Source organism: Nuphar pumila, unplaced genomic scaffold (genome assembly GCF_984573655.1).
Source record: "Nuphar pumila unplaced genomic scaffold, dmNupPumi1.hap1.1 HAP1_SCAFFOLD_351, whole genome shotgun sequence".
Lineage (NCBI taxonomy): Eukaryota > Viridiplantae > Streptophyta > Magnoliopsida > Nymphaeales > Nymphaeaceae > Nuphar > Nuphar pumila.
Window position 1 is genome coordinate 34,617 of NW_028323296.1, and position 15,997 is coordinate 50,613.

The window sequence follows — 15,997 nt, forward strand, 5'->3', positions numbered from 1 at the left end:
TGCCAATCAAGGCGACAAGAGGAGCACAATTAGTACAAATTGTCATGATTTATAACGTTTCATCATTATGAGATCCACACTATGCCTCTGAATGAGCGCAATTCAGGAACAGGGACATTGCACTGCCAGTCAATCACTGATATACACAACCACAGCCAGTCTATGATGTGTCTGTTCACAACCCTTCCGCATCCACATGGACATTGGCAACTCCAAGTACTTCCTGGAAGTCAGTGCTACTCCCACTATCACCTGAGGCAAGCATCCCTGGATCAGCCTGAATGACCATAGACTAACCCGACATGTCCTCTATCATCACGGATAACCACTGCCAGTCAATGCTTCGCAAGAATAGGGTTGGACCTCCATTTCCCCAAAAGTCATGTATTTTCAGGCCTCTGAATCTAAAAATTGCTCACGCTCTCAGCGAGGGTCGCGCGCTGCTTCTGAGCCGTCTGCTTGTAGTCCTGACTCTTATCAAAGGCTGTCTGAGTTGCGTCCTGCTCTGCCTGGCGAAACTCTGCTGCCAAGCGGTATTTACTGAAAAAACCTGATCATCAGTGGCCCGGCATGCTCAAGCTGATGCTGTTTCCTGGTACAGGAAGCGCCCGCGCTATCACAGGAACTACGCCGAACTACGGCGGTCTTGGAGGTCCCAAACGAAGCCGCACCTGGAGGCAAGACCCACGTCTACGTGCTTGCCATGTCGCACGTGTCAGCCAAATCGTGCGACCAGATCCGAGAGCTCATCGCTTCAGTCAAACCCGAGGTGGTCATGGTTGAGCTCTGCAAGGACCGTCTTGGGCTCCTTGTGGACGAGCCTTCCATGGAACGACGCGTCCAGGTGCGATGATTGACGCAGATGGCCACAGGGCAGGCTAAGGTGCTGGAGACAAGAGCGCGGCCAGCGTTTTGCCGATAGACCCTGTGATTTGCAAAAGGGTGGGAAAGAGTGTGTTGACACCGAGCTACCGCGACCGGTTCGCCCTTGCTCAAGGGGCTCTTCGGACGGCAATCAATTGCTAAACGGAATCTGTGCACAGACTATAAATGCAGGTCGTGGTGCCGAAATTGCATGACATTTGGGGGCGAAAATGAGGGTGGAACCCCGTTTTGTAGAATCGCTGAGCTCTGCGTGGGGGGGGGGGGGTGGACAGCTGAAAACTGGCTGCAAAGCTACAGAGCATGCGAGGCGTCTGTCTTAAAGGGCGGGGTGAAGGCCGTGATGACAGCTGTTGTGAGCGTTTTGTTGCTACTAACCCCACCTGACGCATGCCCGATACGAGTGCTGGACAACGTCCAGCAGTCCGTCCTACGGCTACGGTAAGAAACCTGGTGACCGTTCTGTCGTAACGAATGGTACCTGTAGGGACAAGGGTTGTTCCATGTAAGAGCGTCACATTTACTTGCACTGTGTTCAGACGATGAAGTCATGTCAGGTGAGCCATGGTAAAACAGGCTGCTCCAGGTATGCTGACGGCAGGTGATGGCGACGGTAGCCCTGATTTCCAAGTAGCACTCGCAGTTGCCAATGTCCGTGTCGTTGCGGTAGTGATATAAAGAGCTGCACCATCACCAACATGGGATGGCGGATTGGACCAGCGGAAAGGGATGAAAACAGATGGAAGGGGTCGAAAACAGCTAAAACAGCTTAAATCTGCCCAGAGGGTGGAGAAGAGATGAGGACGAAAAGCATCTCGGCGGGTAGATTGCGTCAGAGAGCTGGCTCGGTTTGGCGTCATGGCGGTTCGAGTAAGCTCGGCTGGGGCAGGCCAATGGTGGTTACGGATTCATTTTGCGCAAGCAGACTCGCGCAGCAAGCCACACAATACATGCCGTCCCCCGAAAGCACTTTCTTCTCCCACCGCATCCCATACACGGCTTTCACGCAGTCCCACTGCTTGTAGGTGTGGCACTGCCCGAAAATCACGCTGACGGGCTTCCCGGAGGGCCCCGGATATCCTACAGCGGACGCCGTGAAATCCCGACTCTCTTGCAAGCCAGGCAAGCCGGTCTCGACGATCGACATCGAGGGCGATGTTGTGAGGCTGCAGGCCACAGGACTTTTCAAAACGGTGACCCCGGTCGCGCGTTCCGGTGGCCGCACCAGCGCGCCCATGTTCTGGGCTCATGGAGGCTCTGACGACTCTGAGGGCTTTGCCCTTGACACCATCCCCCCTCTCGAGGAGATCGAGTTCCGGTGTGCTGTCCCCCCTCAGGGTTCCGCCAGACCATGTGATTCGTGGGTATTGTTGGGGACAAATGCGGGGGTCAAAAGCCAATCTGGCGCAGCACTGGTTTCTTCTCGACACCATTGCTCGATACGGTGTCGTTGGTTGCTGAGCGCGTCTGTCTCAGATGGCCTAATTCCCGGGTGTTTGCAGAAATGATGCTGTGGGTGCATCCAAGATCTTTCGCCTGATCTATGTTCATGATGATGGTGTGTCTTCCGACGTGATATCTCATGAGGGCGAAGCCTGTTGGGCACGTTCCTGCCGACGCAAAGCGAGCGCTGACAAGGGTGCATTGGCTGCAGTCTGGAGCAGCGCACATTGCCAACAATCACGAAGTTTGTGTGCCGCGTGGACTCGAGCGTCATCCCACTGAGCGTGGAGCTATCTGCCGAGCAACTCGCGGAGGTGGCGTCCACCGTGCTTGATGAGGCAAAGACCGGTGGCAGCACGACAGTGTCCCTCCTCATGCGAGCGGGCGCGATGCTCAAAGACCAAGCCGCAAGCCCAGCTCCCCTTGAGGTGCGAAGCATCACATCCCTAGCTCAGTGTTCGCCAGACTGTGGGTTTGTACCCCTGAAAATGCACGATGTTCTGGGGCAGAACTGGGGGTTGGACCCCATTCTGATGACCCACTGACGAGCATCTCATCCCCAGCCCAGCCCCCTCAATGCATCACGTCCCTAGCTCTGTGCTTTGCCAGGCATTTCGCTCTGTGGGTCTGTATCACTAAAAATGCATGATTATCTGGGCTGATGTGGGGTCGAATCCCGATTTCGGCGACCGCTTTCGTTTGGACTGTACTGCAAGAGCGGAGGCCACCCAGCAGTCGAGGCAATGATGATGATCATGTGTCGTGCTTTGGCTTTCGTTCAATGAGTTGTATCCCTTCGAATGTGCTGCCTTTGTTGCTTGCTGACTATTTCCTGCCATTATCTGATGTGATGTAACGATGTATCTTTTTACAGCACAACCGCACCCACATGGACATTGGCAACATCTATGCATGCCGTGAGCTCGTCTTTCACACATCTTGGCTTCGTCGATTCCGAACACTGATGTCTGTATGTTTCTTGCCCCCCCTGGGCAGGTGTGAGATCGAGCGAGGCTACTCAGCGAAAAGCTTTCCCGTGTGTTGTTTATGATCGTCGCTCGACTCTCCCGGAGTGTGAGATGATTCGACTCTGAGCTGCAAGTGCAGGTGATCTTCTACGGAGCTGAAAAGGGCGTAGTCGAGGCCGTAGTCCATGCCTCGCGCGGCCATCCAGAGGCGATGAGTGGGCTGGAGCCATCAGCCGTGGATGGGGAGGGTGTTGGCATTGTTCCGTTCACCAACCCTAACCGCTCGAGCGATGTAACAGTGGGGCTCACCTCTCGCATTCCGCAAGAAATGGTTGAGCGAATCGCGCGTTCCCGGCAGATAGCAGCGAACCTATCTTCAGGGGAGGAGTCCGAGATCGAGGACGAGGCACCAGGTATGCATGAAGGCACTTAAAGAGATGATGATGATGATGATGTATCTTTTCACAACACTGCCGCATTCACATGGACGTTGCATTTGTGCTGTCGTTGTTTCTTGTTGTCTTTTTCCTGCCCTTGGAAACATCATTACATCACATAGATGTCTATGTGATGTAATGATGTTTCCTTTCACAACACTGCCGCATCCACATGGACATTGCACTCCAGAACTACTGAGAACGCTCCACAACCATCTTGGTCTTGCCGATTTTGAAGCTGAAGACACAACGCTTTCACATGATGCGATCGCACGTAGTTTTGGTGATCCAATCGCAAGCCACCATGTTGCACGATTTGAACCACCGTTTAGCAAACTCCCAAAACTCTTCCGGTGACGATAGCCCTGGCTACGTTCTACTTGCCCAGCGCATCGCCAGACCGTGTGATTTGCAGGTCTGGCTGCCCGGAAACAAATGAGAAAATTAGGGACAAAATGCGCCAAAATGCATGAGAATTGGGGGCAGAACTGGCGCACGAAACCCAATCTGGCAAAGCTCTGTACTTGACAGGTTTAATGAACAGGTGGAACCTGTGTTGTTGGTGCCTTTGCAGTGAGACATCATCTCCGTGGCTACATGGTATTACAAGCACTGATTCTCAAGTAGTTCGTGAAGTTGCCAACGTCCATGCGATGCTGTAGTGTTGCATGACGATGCATCTTTACATCACATAGATGATGGCAGGGCAAAGCCAACAACCGACCAAGCCAGCACATTCGAAGTGATGTAGCTCATTGAACGTCAACCAATGCATCATCATCATCACTGCCATGTTATATCAGCTGTTATGTCAACGGGTCAACGGGACCTGTCAACTGCAGGGCCGTCGGCGAGGCCAGTAGGAGAGGACACCACGAGGTTGCTAAAGGCGGCAGCCCGGCGCACAAAGTGGCGGCAATGGGGCTGGAAGGAGCTGGCAGCAGCTGCGGAAGAGGACCCTGAACCACAGCCCCTCAAGGACGCCCTCGCTGAGCTGCTCACCGCCACGTACAGCAAGTTCCAGACCAAGGCTGCCGAGAAGGTGTGACCCTTGGAGCACAGTGCTTCGCACCAGAAGGGAAGAAACGAATGGCATTATGGCCATAAGAAGTAGCTATTCAATACCCATTTCTGACCCGCATATTCATGCGTTTTCAGTGATACAGAACGGATGCAGCCCCGCAAAGCAACTGCCTGGTGAAGCACTGTTTGCTCATGGCTTGAAGTGCACAGCCTATACAGCCAGAATGGAAGAAACGAATGGCCTTTAGGGCCATAAGATGAGAAGTAGTTATTTGCGTCTGGCAGGGATGAGGTCTGCATTATTCAGAACTCGCCTGAGTGGCTCTGCCGACTCTAGCACAACATCAACGCAACCAATGACCCTGCCGACATCGATGCAATATCAATGAAACCCTGAAAACGGTCCGATCAGACCAGGGGTAGGCCCCTCACCATAGCCTTTATCTGCGCCGATTGGTTTAGGCGGACTTCCAACTGGGTTAGTCGGTTTGTTTTACGGTTGTTTATATTGGCGATTATCGCTCTAACTGGATTTTCAAGTTCTGACATTCGCTCCACCATGAGAACAGTTCTTTCCATTGCGACATCGACGCAATGTTGATGCAACTCTGAGGACGGTCCTGTCTGTGGCTCCAAGTCGCTTCTTTTTTCTGAGCAGAGCATTGATCCTGGAAGCAAGTACCGGCATACTTGTAGGCAATATTCATGCCATATTCTCAAGTAGTTCTTGGAGTTGCCAATGTCCATGTGGATGTGGTAGTGCTGTTAAAAGATGCATCATCATCATATTTGCCGAAAACAAAAGCTATCATGAGCTGCAGGCCGGTGTGGACGGGGGCGAGGCCTGGCGCGTGGCAATGGAGGAGGCCATCCGGCACGGAGCCTCTCAGGTGCTGCTAGGGGACCGTCCAGCGCGCGTGACGCAGCGGAAGCTGGCGCAGGGCGTGTGGGGGGCGCTAGCCCCCCGCGCGATCGGCGCCCTCACGCTGCTGAACCTCAGCGTCTTTGGCGGCGCCCTCGGCGCCATTGACGGCTCGGTGGTCGCCGCGGGGGAGGCCGGGGCGGCCGCCTTTACGCTCTCGATGCTTGTGCCCGTTCTGGCGCCGTTGTTTGAGGTGTGGCTCTTCAGCACGATGTCTGCGGATGAGATCGAGGCTGCGGTGGTTGTGAACGAGCCGATCCAATCGAACCTCGACTCCCCTATGAAGCTCTATGGGGAGGATGCTCTTCTGGATTGGCCGGGCGCCAGCGAGAGCGTTATCGCTGAGCGCGATGTGTTCATGGCTCGCGCGCTGGCGGCTGCCGCGCAAGGTATGCACCCTTTCTAGCACTCAATGCTGACGTTCTTGCAGTTGCCGATGTTGATTCTGCCGTGTCGCTGCAAGTTTCGTCGTATGATTCCGACCACATGATCATCACGATGGCAAAGGCTGAAAAGCAAACAGCAGACTTACGCTCGCAAGAAGATATCATGGAACGTCTGCGGTTGGGACAGCCTGGACTGCCGCTCACTCGAGCCAAGTGAAGATGATGTATCTATTCTCAACACTACCGCGTCCGCATGGACATTGGCAACCCCAAGCACTGCTTGGGAATTTGCCAAGACATCGCCGGTTCAACACAGCAATGCCTCAGCACAGGGCAGCAATCTGCATATTCATCCCAACACAACACACGTTCAGGAATGAGCATCTCAGTGTCTCGCCAGGCAGAGTGAGTTTTGGGTTCGAACAACAGCAAATAGACAAATTCCGGGGTCAGAAATGGCGTCGGGCAGCACCCTCGCATACGGCACAGGCCGAAAGCAACCAAGCACTCACGATGGAAACAGAACGGCAACGCCATCATGCCATCACACATTGCACCTTTCTGTGCATTGCCAGAACAGGCTTCAACCCCATATCTGTCCCGAAAATGCATGTATTTCCGGGCTTCTGGACCCAAAGAATCAGCAGGCCTCACAAAACATTGACCACTGCCATCATATCGCCATCATCTTGCAGGTCAAGATGGCCAGGTGCCAGCATTTGTGGTGGACGCGGTGGATGGACAGTATGTTCTGAGGTACATGATGGCGGAGAATGCCCCAAACAAGGCGGCCCCTGCCGGCACGGGCGACGGCGTCTACCAACCCCTGGAGGGCGCTCGTGCCGTTGTAGCGATCGTGGGATCTGCTCACGTGCGTGGCATCTGCAAAGAGTGGCCTGAGGCTCTGAACGATCGCTCAGTAGAGCCCTTGTTGCAGTCTTGAGTAGCACTCGAAATTGCCAATGACCATGTGGATGCTGTAGTGTTGTGATGAGATACATCATTATCAGTATAGCTGATTTGAATGGGTGTGACTATGAGAACCTATGCAAATTCTGTGCTTTTCATGGCCCGGTAGCTACCCATCAAAGGATTGTAATTGATATTGGCAGCGAGGCTGGATTGAGTGGTATGGAAACGAGTGCGTTCTCTGGTCTTCACGAGGTTCAGATCATGTGTTTCAGGTCTGCAGAAGCTCTGGCTGTCTCGCCCATCAACGCCGCCTTCTTTGGGCTGTTGTATCCATTCATGTCGGGACTGTCAAAGCATTCCCGTGTAGCTGTTGTCCAAAGCCTTGAACCCGTCCCCAACGAGGAGAGTCACTCCAGACCTAGTTCCGGTTGAGCTGGTTTGCGCCCTCTGTAGATGATTTAAAAAATATTCTTGCTGGCAGTGTCTTTGGCTGCAAATTCGCTACAGCAAGTTCATAACATGCAAACATGTGCAGCTGTTACTTTGTTGCCATGTGAAGTTGCACACCATCGACGGTCGAGGACGTTTGCTCGCCACCATAGTGCGCCAACTCTGTGCTCCGCGCAAAGGCACGGCGCTGTTATCAAAGTTGGGTTTCTCTGAGCTGGTGCATTCAATTCATTTCAGAAAGGCACGAGTTCAACGAAACAGCGCATGCAAACCAGGACCAAACCCTTCAAAACCACCCAGTTCAATTCCATTACAACGTGCGGCAACTCACTATCTCAGAGTCTTCACAAGTCAAATATTGGAAATGCCACAAATTTGTCATGATGGGAATGGCACAACGTCGTTTGTGCACGGCATTCTTAGACAAGCACTAGCGCCATTCAGTATATCCGCGTTTGGACGTTCACGCGTCACGATCACCATGTTTTCGGGGTACCTATTAATGTAGGTCCCTTGTATCCGCATGTATCATGGTATCTTGATTGAATGTGGATGCGACAGCGTTGCGATGGAAAATCAGTGTTCTCATCACATGTAGAGAAGCGTCCGTCCACGATGTTGTTTTGTCGTCCAACCGTCAAATTGCCAAACGCACTAGTAAGTCACAGACAAGTACTAGAAGAGCTCGATGCGAAGCTGCACCGGAGTGCGGCAGATAGGGCACTCTTGAAGCACCTGCCCGCAACCTTTGCACGCCCGATGGCCACACTGAAACGCCACATTCTTGCGCGCTGTCAAGCACACCGGACAGCTCAAGTCTTGCTCAACGCTCGCACGCGCCAGAGCCCTGCGCGCCCTCGCCGACCCATCCTCAAGCGCCTCAACCAGGCCCTCTAGCTCATTCACCGCTAGCCCCTCCAGTACGCTCTCATGTGCCTCCAGCTCCCCCAGCCGCCGCTCCATCTCCGCACACCGTGACTGAGCGGCGGCTGCAGCAGCGGCTTCTCGTCGAGCGTCTTCGGCGTTCCCAACGCATTGAGCCCGTGTAGCTCGGAGTTGAGCACGGAGAGTGCTCAAGGGCAGGTGTGCGGCCTCGTCATCCAAGCAGCAGCAGGCACGCGCTCTTACCATCCCCCCCTCTACAGCTTGATTGATTATGGCAACAACGCGTAAAGGCGGCGCATGTGTGACCCACACCCTGATGAGGTTCGCGACGATGTGAGCTGCAAGCGTCACGTAGAGACGGTACGCACACGTGAGTAGGCTGTGTTGATAGGCTCGCTTCAGGCGGTGCCGTCGAGCGAGGAGGGCAGTCATCGAACTCTCTACATGCCTGCGCATGGGAAGGAGGTTTGCAGTGATGACGACATCGACGATGGCGAACCAGTGGCGATAGCTATGGCTTTGACACTTTCAGCGCTGGCTTGCCTGACCTGGCCGCGGCGTTCGATGAGCGGTTCTGATTCGAAATTAAGTGCCTTGTTTTGATGTCGGCCTGTGCCGACTGGTTCCTGCTCTTTTCTATGTGATGCAACGATGTTAAAGTATGAATCAACGCGGTTATGATTCATCGTCTTCTCAAACGTGAATACCGAACATGAATACTTGGTTGCTTTTGACCTGTGCCGACAATCTCTTGCTTATCTATGTGACCTTGGCAATATCTGGAGTTGGTACTTAATTCAAGGGAAAGCCAGATATGTTGCATCGCCGCATTCTGCGGTGCCATGGAAGTGGGCGTGCATCGGTGAACAACCACGCAGGCTTGCACCATATCTGTCAAGTTTGTCCTCTGTTCGGGCTCGTACTATCATGAGCGCTAGGAGTGGTAAGCTGTTTGCCCTACGAAGCCGACTTCAAAATCAGACTTACGAGTTTGTGGATCCCGTACAGTATCACTGCAAGGACTGCGATGAGCATTTGGGGGATGCTCACACAGGCTGTGTTCACTGTACCGTGGATTGTCCCATCTTGTGGCCAAAAATAGACCAATTTCTTGAAACGGTTGGAGGTCTTGGATTACAAGGTGGGAATTTGGCAACTAAATTGGAATCTCTGTTGGGAGTTGATCTCCTGACAAAGATTTTGAGTGTGGGTTGCGACGATCTCCCAAAGGAATTGACGGGTCGTTTTTGGTCAGCTGTGGCTGACCTCCTTTCTTGCAGGGTACAGGACGAGGAGGATGAAGACATGTCAGGTCAGGTTATGGTAAGTCAGGCTGGTCCAGGTACGCTTGCCTCAGGTGATGGTAATGATAACTCTGATTCCCAAGTAGATCTTGGAGTTGCCAATGTCCATGTGGATGCGGTAGTGTTGTAAAAAGATACATCATCTATGTGATGTAACGATGGACTATGATGATAGGCTTGCCTGCCCGACGCTGAATTTCAATGAGTTATACTGTTTCAAACGTGAGTGCTTGGATGCTTTCGGCCTGCGCTGACTGGTTCTTGGTTATCTATGCGATTTAACGATGATGTCGTATCAAAATTTGGTGCCTTCCAGCCTGTGCCGATTAGTTCCTGCTCATTTCCATGTGATGTAACAATGATGATCTCTCAATCTGTGGCACAGCCACATCCACAACTCCTTACTCGCAATTCCAGCTGCAATTTGAGAACGCATCAGTTATATCAAAGAGCAGCTCCCTCAACTAACACACTAGTCAGATCTGACTAGTGTGTTAATATATTATCAGATATCTCTCATCCAGCCATTGAAAGTCCAGAGAACCCTGCCATAGGTAGGCGTGCGATTCGACAATCTGTCGCCACAGTGTTCCCTGGACGGATAGGCGACATACCTCCGCTCTGAGTCATCCAGTCCTGACGAGGACAGCCGACTGGATAGTGCTTCACACTCGTCTGACAAGCGCACTCCATGCTCCTCCAATGAGTCAGGACCCGCAAGGTCGACTTCATGATTGCAGGGGTTTAGAAACGACGCAGCAGCACCGCGACTCAGCACATCAAACATAGACTCCACCGCTTCCGAGAGCCGTAGCTCGTTGCTGACTACGGCGGTCGCAAGGCGTAGCCGGCACTGAGCAGCTCTGGTCTCTCTTGAAACGGGATGCGGTACTGCTCCGGAACGCTGAAGCAGCGGCGAGGGGTCCGTGGATGCCACAGGATGCGGAGTCATCACGTGTGGTGTGTTGTTGTGGGGTGTGAAAACCTCAAAGTCCAGCAGCGCTGATGCACACTCGTGCTGTTGTACCAAGGTGTGCAGGTCAGGGGGGAACATATTTGACCAGGCGGAGGGCAGCGGAGGCCACGGAACATCCAGGTCTGGGAACAGACCTGTGATCAGTAATGCGGAATACAAGCAGCGGGGGCACCGTGTGGTGCATGTTGTTGTTGCTGTGGTGTTGGGGGATGGCACGAGGTCATCCCGGTTTGACTCTGACGACGCGTTTTGCTGCTGCGTGGAGCGAGTCAGAGTGTTGATGTCGATTCCGCTTGTGAGGACGCTGGCCTTGACAGTGAGCACCGCCTGCCGAGCAGTGTGGTCGAGCGTCAAGAGGTGCTCAAGGAGATCCGATATGGACGGCATTTCGGGAATCATGGAGCGCTTGGCTACGAATCGCGCACTTGCATGGTTCGTGCACTTGCAACTCCGACGACTGAAGCTCCGCTGCATGAAGCCACGAGCAATGTTGGCTGCTGCACTGTTCCCATCATCAGGGTTACGCTCTTGCTTTGATGATGAAAATATTTTGGCCTGTGCAGTTCGAAATGTCCCCTCTGTTGAAGCTCAGCGACCGCTTCACGTGCAGGCCATGGCCGGGAACTGCACCCGTCGCGCGCCAAACGTGCCGGACAGCCCAAGCGCTCATGCAGCGGCAACCAACGTCGGAACCCGTTCAATCAAACACCAAGAGAGTTGTTTCGAAACGAATAATCGAGCGGCGAGATGCCCTTTGAAGGACTCGCACAAAAATATGTTGCTCAAACGGCGGACGAAGTGTGAATCCATACGACCCCTGTTGTAGCCAGCTATGAAGCCTGATGCAGAATGAGTTGGTTGTTTTAGCAGTTTCTGCAACATACATGATAAAATATCCTTGACCTCCTGCGTTTTCAGTGAGAGGCGCATCACAAAATTGGAATGGCAAGCGACCACAGGGGTAGCCGCGCTGGGACGAAGAGGATTACCCCAAGGGCTGGGATGCAAAAGGGAATAACCTCGAAGATTTCAGATTACCTGGTTGAAATGCTTGCATGGCGGAATAAGGATAAGCATCCGATGGGCTTCACCTGGGCTAGCTTCTTCATAGCAAGTTCGGTGGTGGGGATAACCACGTCCAGTATCACCCTCCAACTCTGCTCACGAGACAAAAACCTACGTAATGATACTTGTAGACACCTCTTTAAACTTTGCAGGTGATGGTGCGCTGACGCAACTCAGCATTCAGAGACAGACCATCAATCGCTGTACTTACTTGAGCGGTAGCACAATCAAGCACCCTCAGTGAGCATCCCGCTCGCAACACGATGTCTTCGCTAACCCTGTGCCAATAGAACTGGCAATATTCGATGTCATCGGCGATGACATGTGAATGTGTAGCCTCTGAGTCAGCATTTCCCAGGGTTTAAGAGTAGAGGAAACAGGCTTATCCCGGGTCCTGGTAGGCAACAACGGGGCGAGCATATGCCAGCCTCTACTTCGAAAAACGTGAGAATTCACTTTTACCGAGAGCAAATCCTGTGCGTGCAGTGCGTTGAGACTTGCGTCGTACCTTAGGTCGTGCGTTGGACGAACTGGCACCATGGACAACCCTTTATCAGTCCGGATGATTGCAGTAACGAAAAATATACACAAATTAAGTAATGGCATAGTAGTCGTCAAAGCTGCTGCTGTGTTTGTCAACCGCGAGCTTTACGCACATGCATTGTCGTGTTTCTGGTTCGTTTTCAAAGAGTTGGAACAGCAACTGGACGAAGCTTTCGAAGCATTTGACGCCGGTGCGCATTGTAACAAGCACGTGGCAGTTCTGCGTGTGCTTCCAACTGCGGATGTCCGCTGAGCTTAGCTGTCGTGTAGGCACCCCAGTCCACGACTTACTCAGCATATTGCCGCATTACTACCGTCGGAAAGGGGTAGAGGCAGATTTGAGGAGTCTGCTAGGTCATAATTGGGAGGCGAAGATATCTCCCACCGCCGCTGTCACAAGGTGCGCAAAGCCACCTCTCTCCGAGCGTTGCAAAACTGCAGTAGCCCGCAATTCTGAGTTGCTCGGAGCAGCACTTCCGACATGCTCGGAGGTGAGGCGAGGTAAGGGCCAAGTAACGAGGTGCGCGTTAGCTACCGACAAGCGTGTCGTCACCGGCTCGGAGACGGACGCAATCGAGATACATCTCCGACGGTTCCGCATCAGACTGGTGATGCAGAGGCGAAGCGGCTGCATCTGATACCTGGCGGCGTCTGTTCCCAAGCAAGGGGCCAGATGCCGTGCGTCGCAGTGACAAGCTTTCGCGCAACACTGCGCCGTGTTACTTGAAAGTCGCCAGCCGGTGCAGGTTTGCGCATGCACATGGGAACCTGTGGCCTTGCGTTACCACATTCACCGTACACTCTAGGTTGCATACCGTCGCAGTGGTAGCCCAGTGAGAGATCAAGCTGTCAAAAACTCCACGGTTTTTGCGCACTGGGGCACACAGTGTTGCCACCTAGCCCCTGAAGTCTCCATGTGATCACAACCCTGCAGAACCCGCTGCTGCGGCAACCCAGTAACATCGGCATCTCGTCATCTGGATGAATTTTGTCTGTTTGTGCAGGTATGTTCAACGAATACGAGAGTTGGCGCGAGACTGGCCAGCAGGGTTGTTAGCGCATGCGTACCATCAGTACTTGGCGCTCAATGCGGGAGGGCGCATCATGGCACGCATGGCAAGAAAGGAATTGAAGCTGGAGGGTGAAGACGGCACTCAATTCTTCCAATGGGAGGTGTGATCAGCAGTGAGTTGCCAGAATGGGGTTCGACCCCCATTTCTGCCTCCAGTTATTCATGCATTTTCAGCCATCGCGGCCCGAAAAATTACAGGATCTGACAAAACACTGGTATCCAGAGATTCAATAGACTGATTGCCTTGGCTGTCTGCAAATGGTGCCAGTCTCCTGTACTAGGTTGCTGCATTGCCGCCAAGGCGCGAGATCAGCTCTGGCGGTCCCACCCCTTGTCAACTCCGCCATCTTCTGGCTTTCAATGATTGTGTAGGCATTCGAGTCTGAGCAGCTCAGGAGCCAGCGTTGCGCTCCATGGGGCTCTCTGAACAGCAAGGTCATCGCCCAAAGGACATCCTAGGCCTGGACTTGATGATGATGTGTCTTGTTGTAGCACTACCGCATCCATATTGGCAACTCCAAAACCTACTTGGGTAGCTGAGTAGCCGAATCAAATTGGCACCTTGCTTGCAGGGATTGAAGACGGAGAACTCTCGAAAGTTGAAGGAGGCGTTTGACCGCCTTCCAACGCATCTCTCGGCCGACGAGTGTGAGAAGGTAAGACCCACCTTTCACCCCTCTGTGTGTACGAAGGGTGTGGTACGGCATGACGTAGACGTCAAAGCTTCTGGGGTTACCAGTTAGGTAGCACGAGTCCGTTCAGTTCTGGAAACAACTATCTAACGGCAGCTAATTCTGAACAAAAGCATGGCTTGGGGACGAAGCTTTTCTTGTTCACACCCACGCCACGGGGCATGTACAGTATCAACAAACGGACGAGTTTTGTGGGAGCGTGACATCACTTTTTGGACGTTTTCCTATGAAAGTACCCGATAATTCAACATATTGTCTCCATGTCAACTTGGCGGGGAGTCTGAACGCGTCACCGTGACCGCCCGTTTGTTGATATTGTTACGGTATGTGATGTATAGTGTTACAGCACTACCGCATTCACATGGGCATTGGCAACTCCAGGTACTCTTGGGGAATGTACCACACCTGATGCGTGGCACGCTATTTCGGAGCCAACTTTTGACCGACTCAGGCTAGGATGCCTGGCGGAAGATGCTATCATTATGCAACCGCACCGGGTGATATCCAGCATGCTCAGCAGTTGCACAACAGAGGAACTACATGGGGTGTTCATTCTAGAAGTTGCACTGTGGGACTGCCGGTTTGACCGTGCCCAACGGTCTAAGCAAGAGGCTGGGATGCCTGAGTCGTCCAATAAGTGACTCAGGTTGGGATGTCTGAGTCGAATATGTCAACACTCTCTTCTCTGTGCCTGGCAACTTCACCTTATATGATCAGCTCTGAAGTGGAGTTATGTTGGCAACGCCCCCAATGTGAAGAGATAGTCAATGCGTTTCCAGCAGAGAGCATTTCTACCATTTTGCATGCTGTCAAAGAGCTTGCCTAATTTTGTGCGTATTGACGGCCCACAGGTTGTGATGTTCACGAAGCTTGTTGTTACATCATCTTGTACATATATACCTGTTGGTATGTCGCTCGTGTCTTACAGGGTTCCGGGATCTAGATCAGGTTTTGTCTCAGTCTTGTAAACAGTTGCAACGGACGTGTAAACAAGCGATCTCAGGGATTGACACGCGTTATTTCATCAAGTAAGCTTACTAGGAAGTCGTCTCTCTCAACCCTAGGTCTACAATAAGTAGGCTGACGTAACACCTGTATGCATTTTGAAACTGCCTTGACTGTGCTGTTGCAGCTGGTGGTGGAAGGGCTGAGCGTTTTCCACTTCAACAATTCCATCATATTAGAGTTCCCTGTCGGGTGGGCTGCCACTGCCAGGTACGCTCGGATCGTCCCATAAGATTTTTTACCATAAGAATATCAACAAATGGGCGGTGTCACGATCACCCTTTTGGACTCGCCGTCAAGTATTCACATGGAGAAAAATATGTTGAGTTTTCAGGTATGTATTCAGGAAAAACACCCAGAATGATGTCACGCTTCAAAAACGCTCGCCCGTTTGTTGGTATTGTTATGTGCGAAACTGACCAGATTTTAAGGTACCATGCATCCACTTGGGAGCGCCAAATGTTATGACATGAAATCTGTGAAGCGGTGTGCCCAAACTTGCAGAAAGCACGTGTGCAAAGTTTGTGCTATGGCACATTATATCATTTTGTGGCTGACAAAGTATCACGCATTGCCACATAGTGTTCTGGCAGCACTGGCAGTCAGACGGGAAGGTATCTTTGTGTCACTGCCAAAAGGATAGTTGCGATCTTTACACTCTCTCTCAAATACCAAGTGCCAAGCGTCAGGTGTGCTGTGCGTGCAGGTCGAGCTTGATGCTGGCAAAGATGGTGCCTTGGTACGTGTATGCAGTTGGGGGTGCCGCCACGGTAGGCGTCGGCTGGTGCATCTATGCTCTCCGGTACCGATGAGGGTGGAAGATATCCAGCAAATGCATTTTGGCGCCACAGCCGGCCACTGAACGCATTTGAACGCCGCCGAATGTTGACAGGCAGAATGTACAGCGGAATTTGCTGTACGAGCAACTTCTCCAACTATCAGTTTCCTGACAACATCGCAAAATCACTGGCGCCGAACCAAGATCCAAACGCATGATCCTCGATTTGGAGGTGGCAGTTGACCACTTGACCT

General features: G+C 52.6%; 1 protein-coding gene across 1 annotated transcript; it reads left to right on the top strand.

Annotated features, from left to right (window-relative positions):
- Positions 1-12,869: 12,869 nt before the first annotated feature.
- Positions 12,870-14,601, top strand: LOC149810441 (uncharacterized). Its single transcript, XM_089994264.1, has 5 exons — positions 12,870-12,874; positions 13,201-13,369; positions 13,641-13,703; positions 13,841-13,924; positions 14,299-14,601. The coding sequence occupies exons 1-5, from the start codon at positions 12,870-12,872 to the stop codon at positions 14,599-14,601; spliced, it is 624 nt and encodes a 207-aa protein (XP_089850390.1).
- Positions 14,602-15,997: the final 1,396 nt, after the last annotated feature.

Excerpts from the sequence above, each read along its gene's own strand:
- LOC149810441 (XM_089994264.1), top strand. Across the intron at positions 13,704-13,840 it reads GGGGCTCTCTGAACAGCAAG|GGATTGAAGACGGAGAACTC; the intron begins GTCATCGCCCAA and ends CCTTGCTTGCAG. Across the intron at positions 13,925-14,298 it reads CGGCCGACGAGTGTGAGAAG|TGTTACAGCACTACCGCATT; the intron begins GTAAGACCCACC and ends TGTGATGTATAG.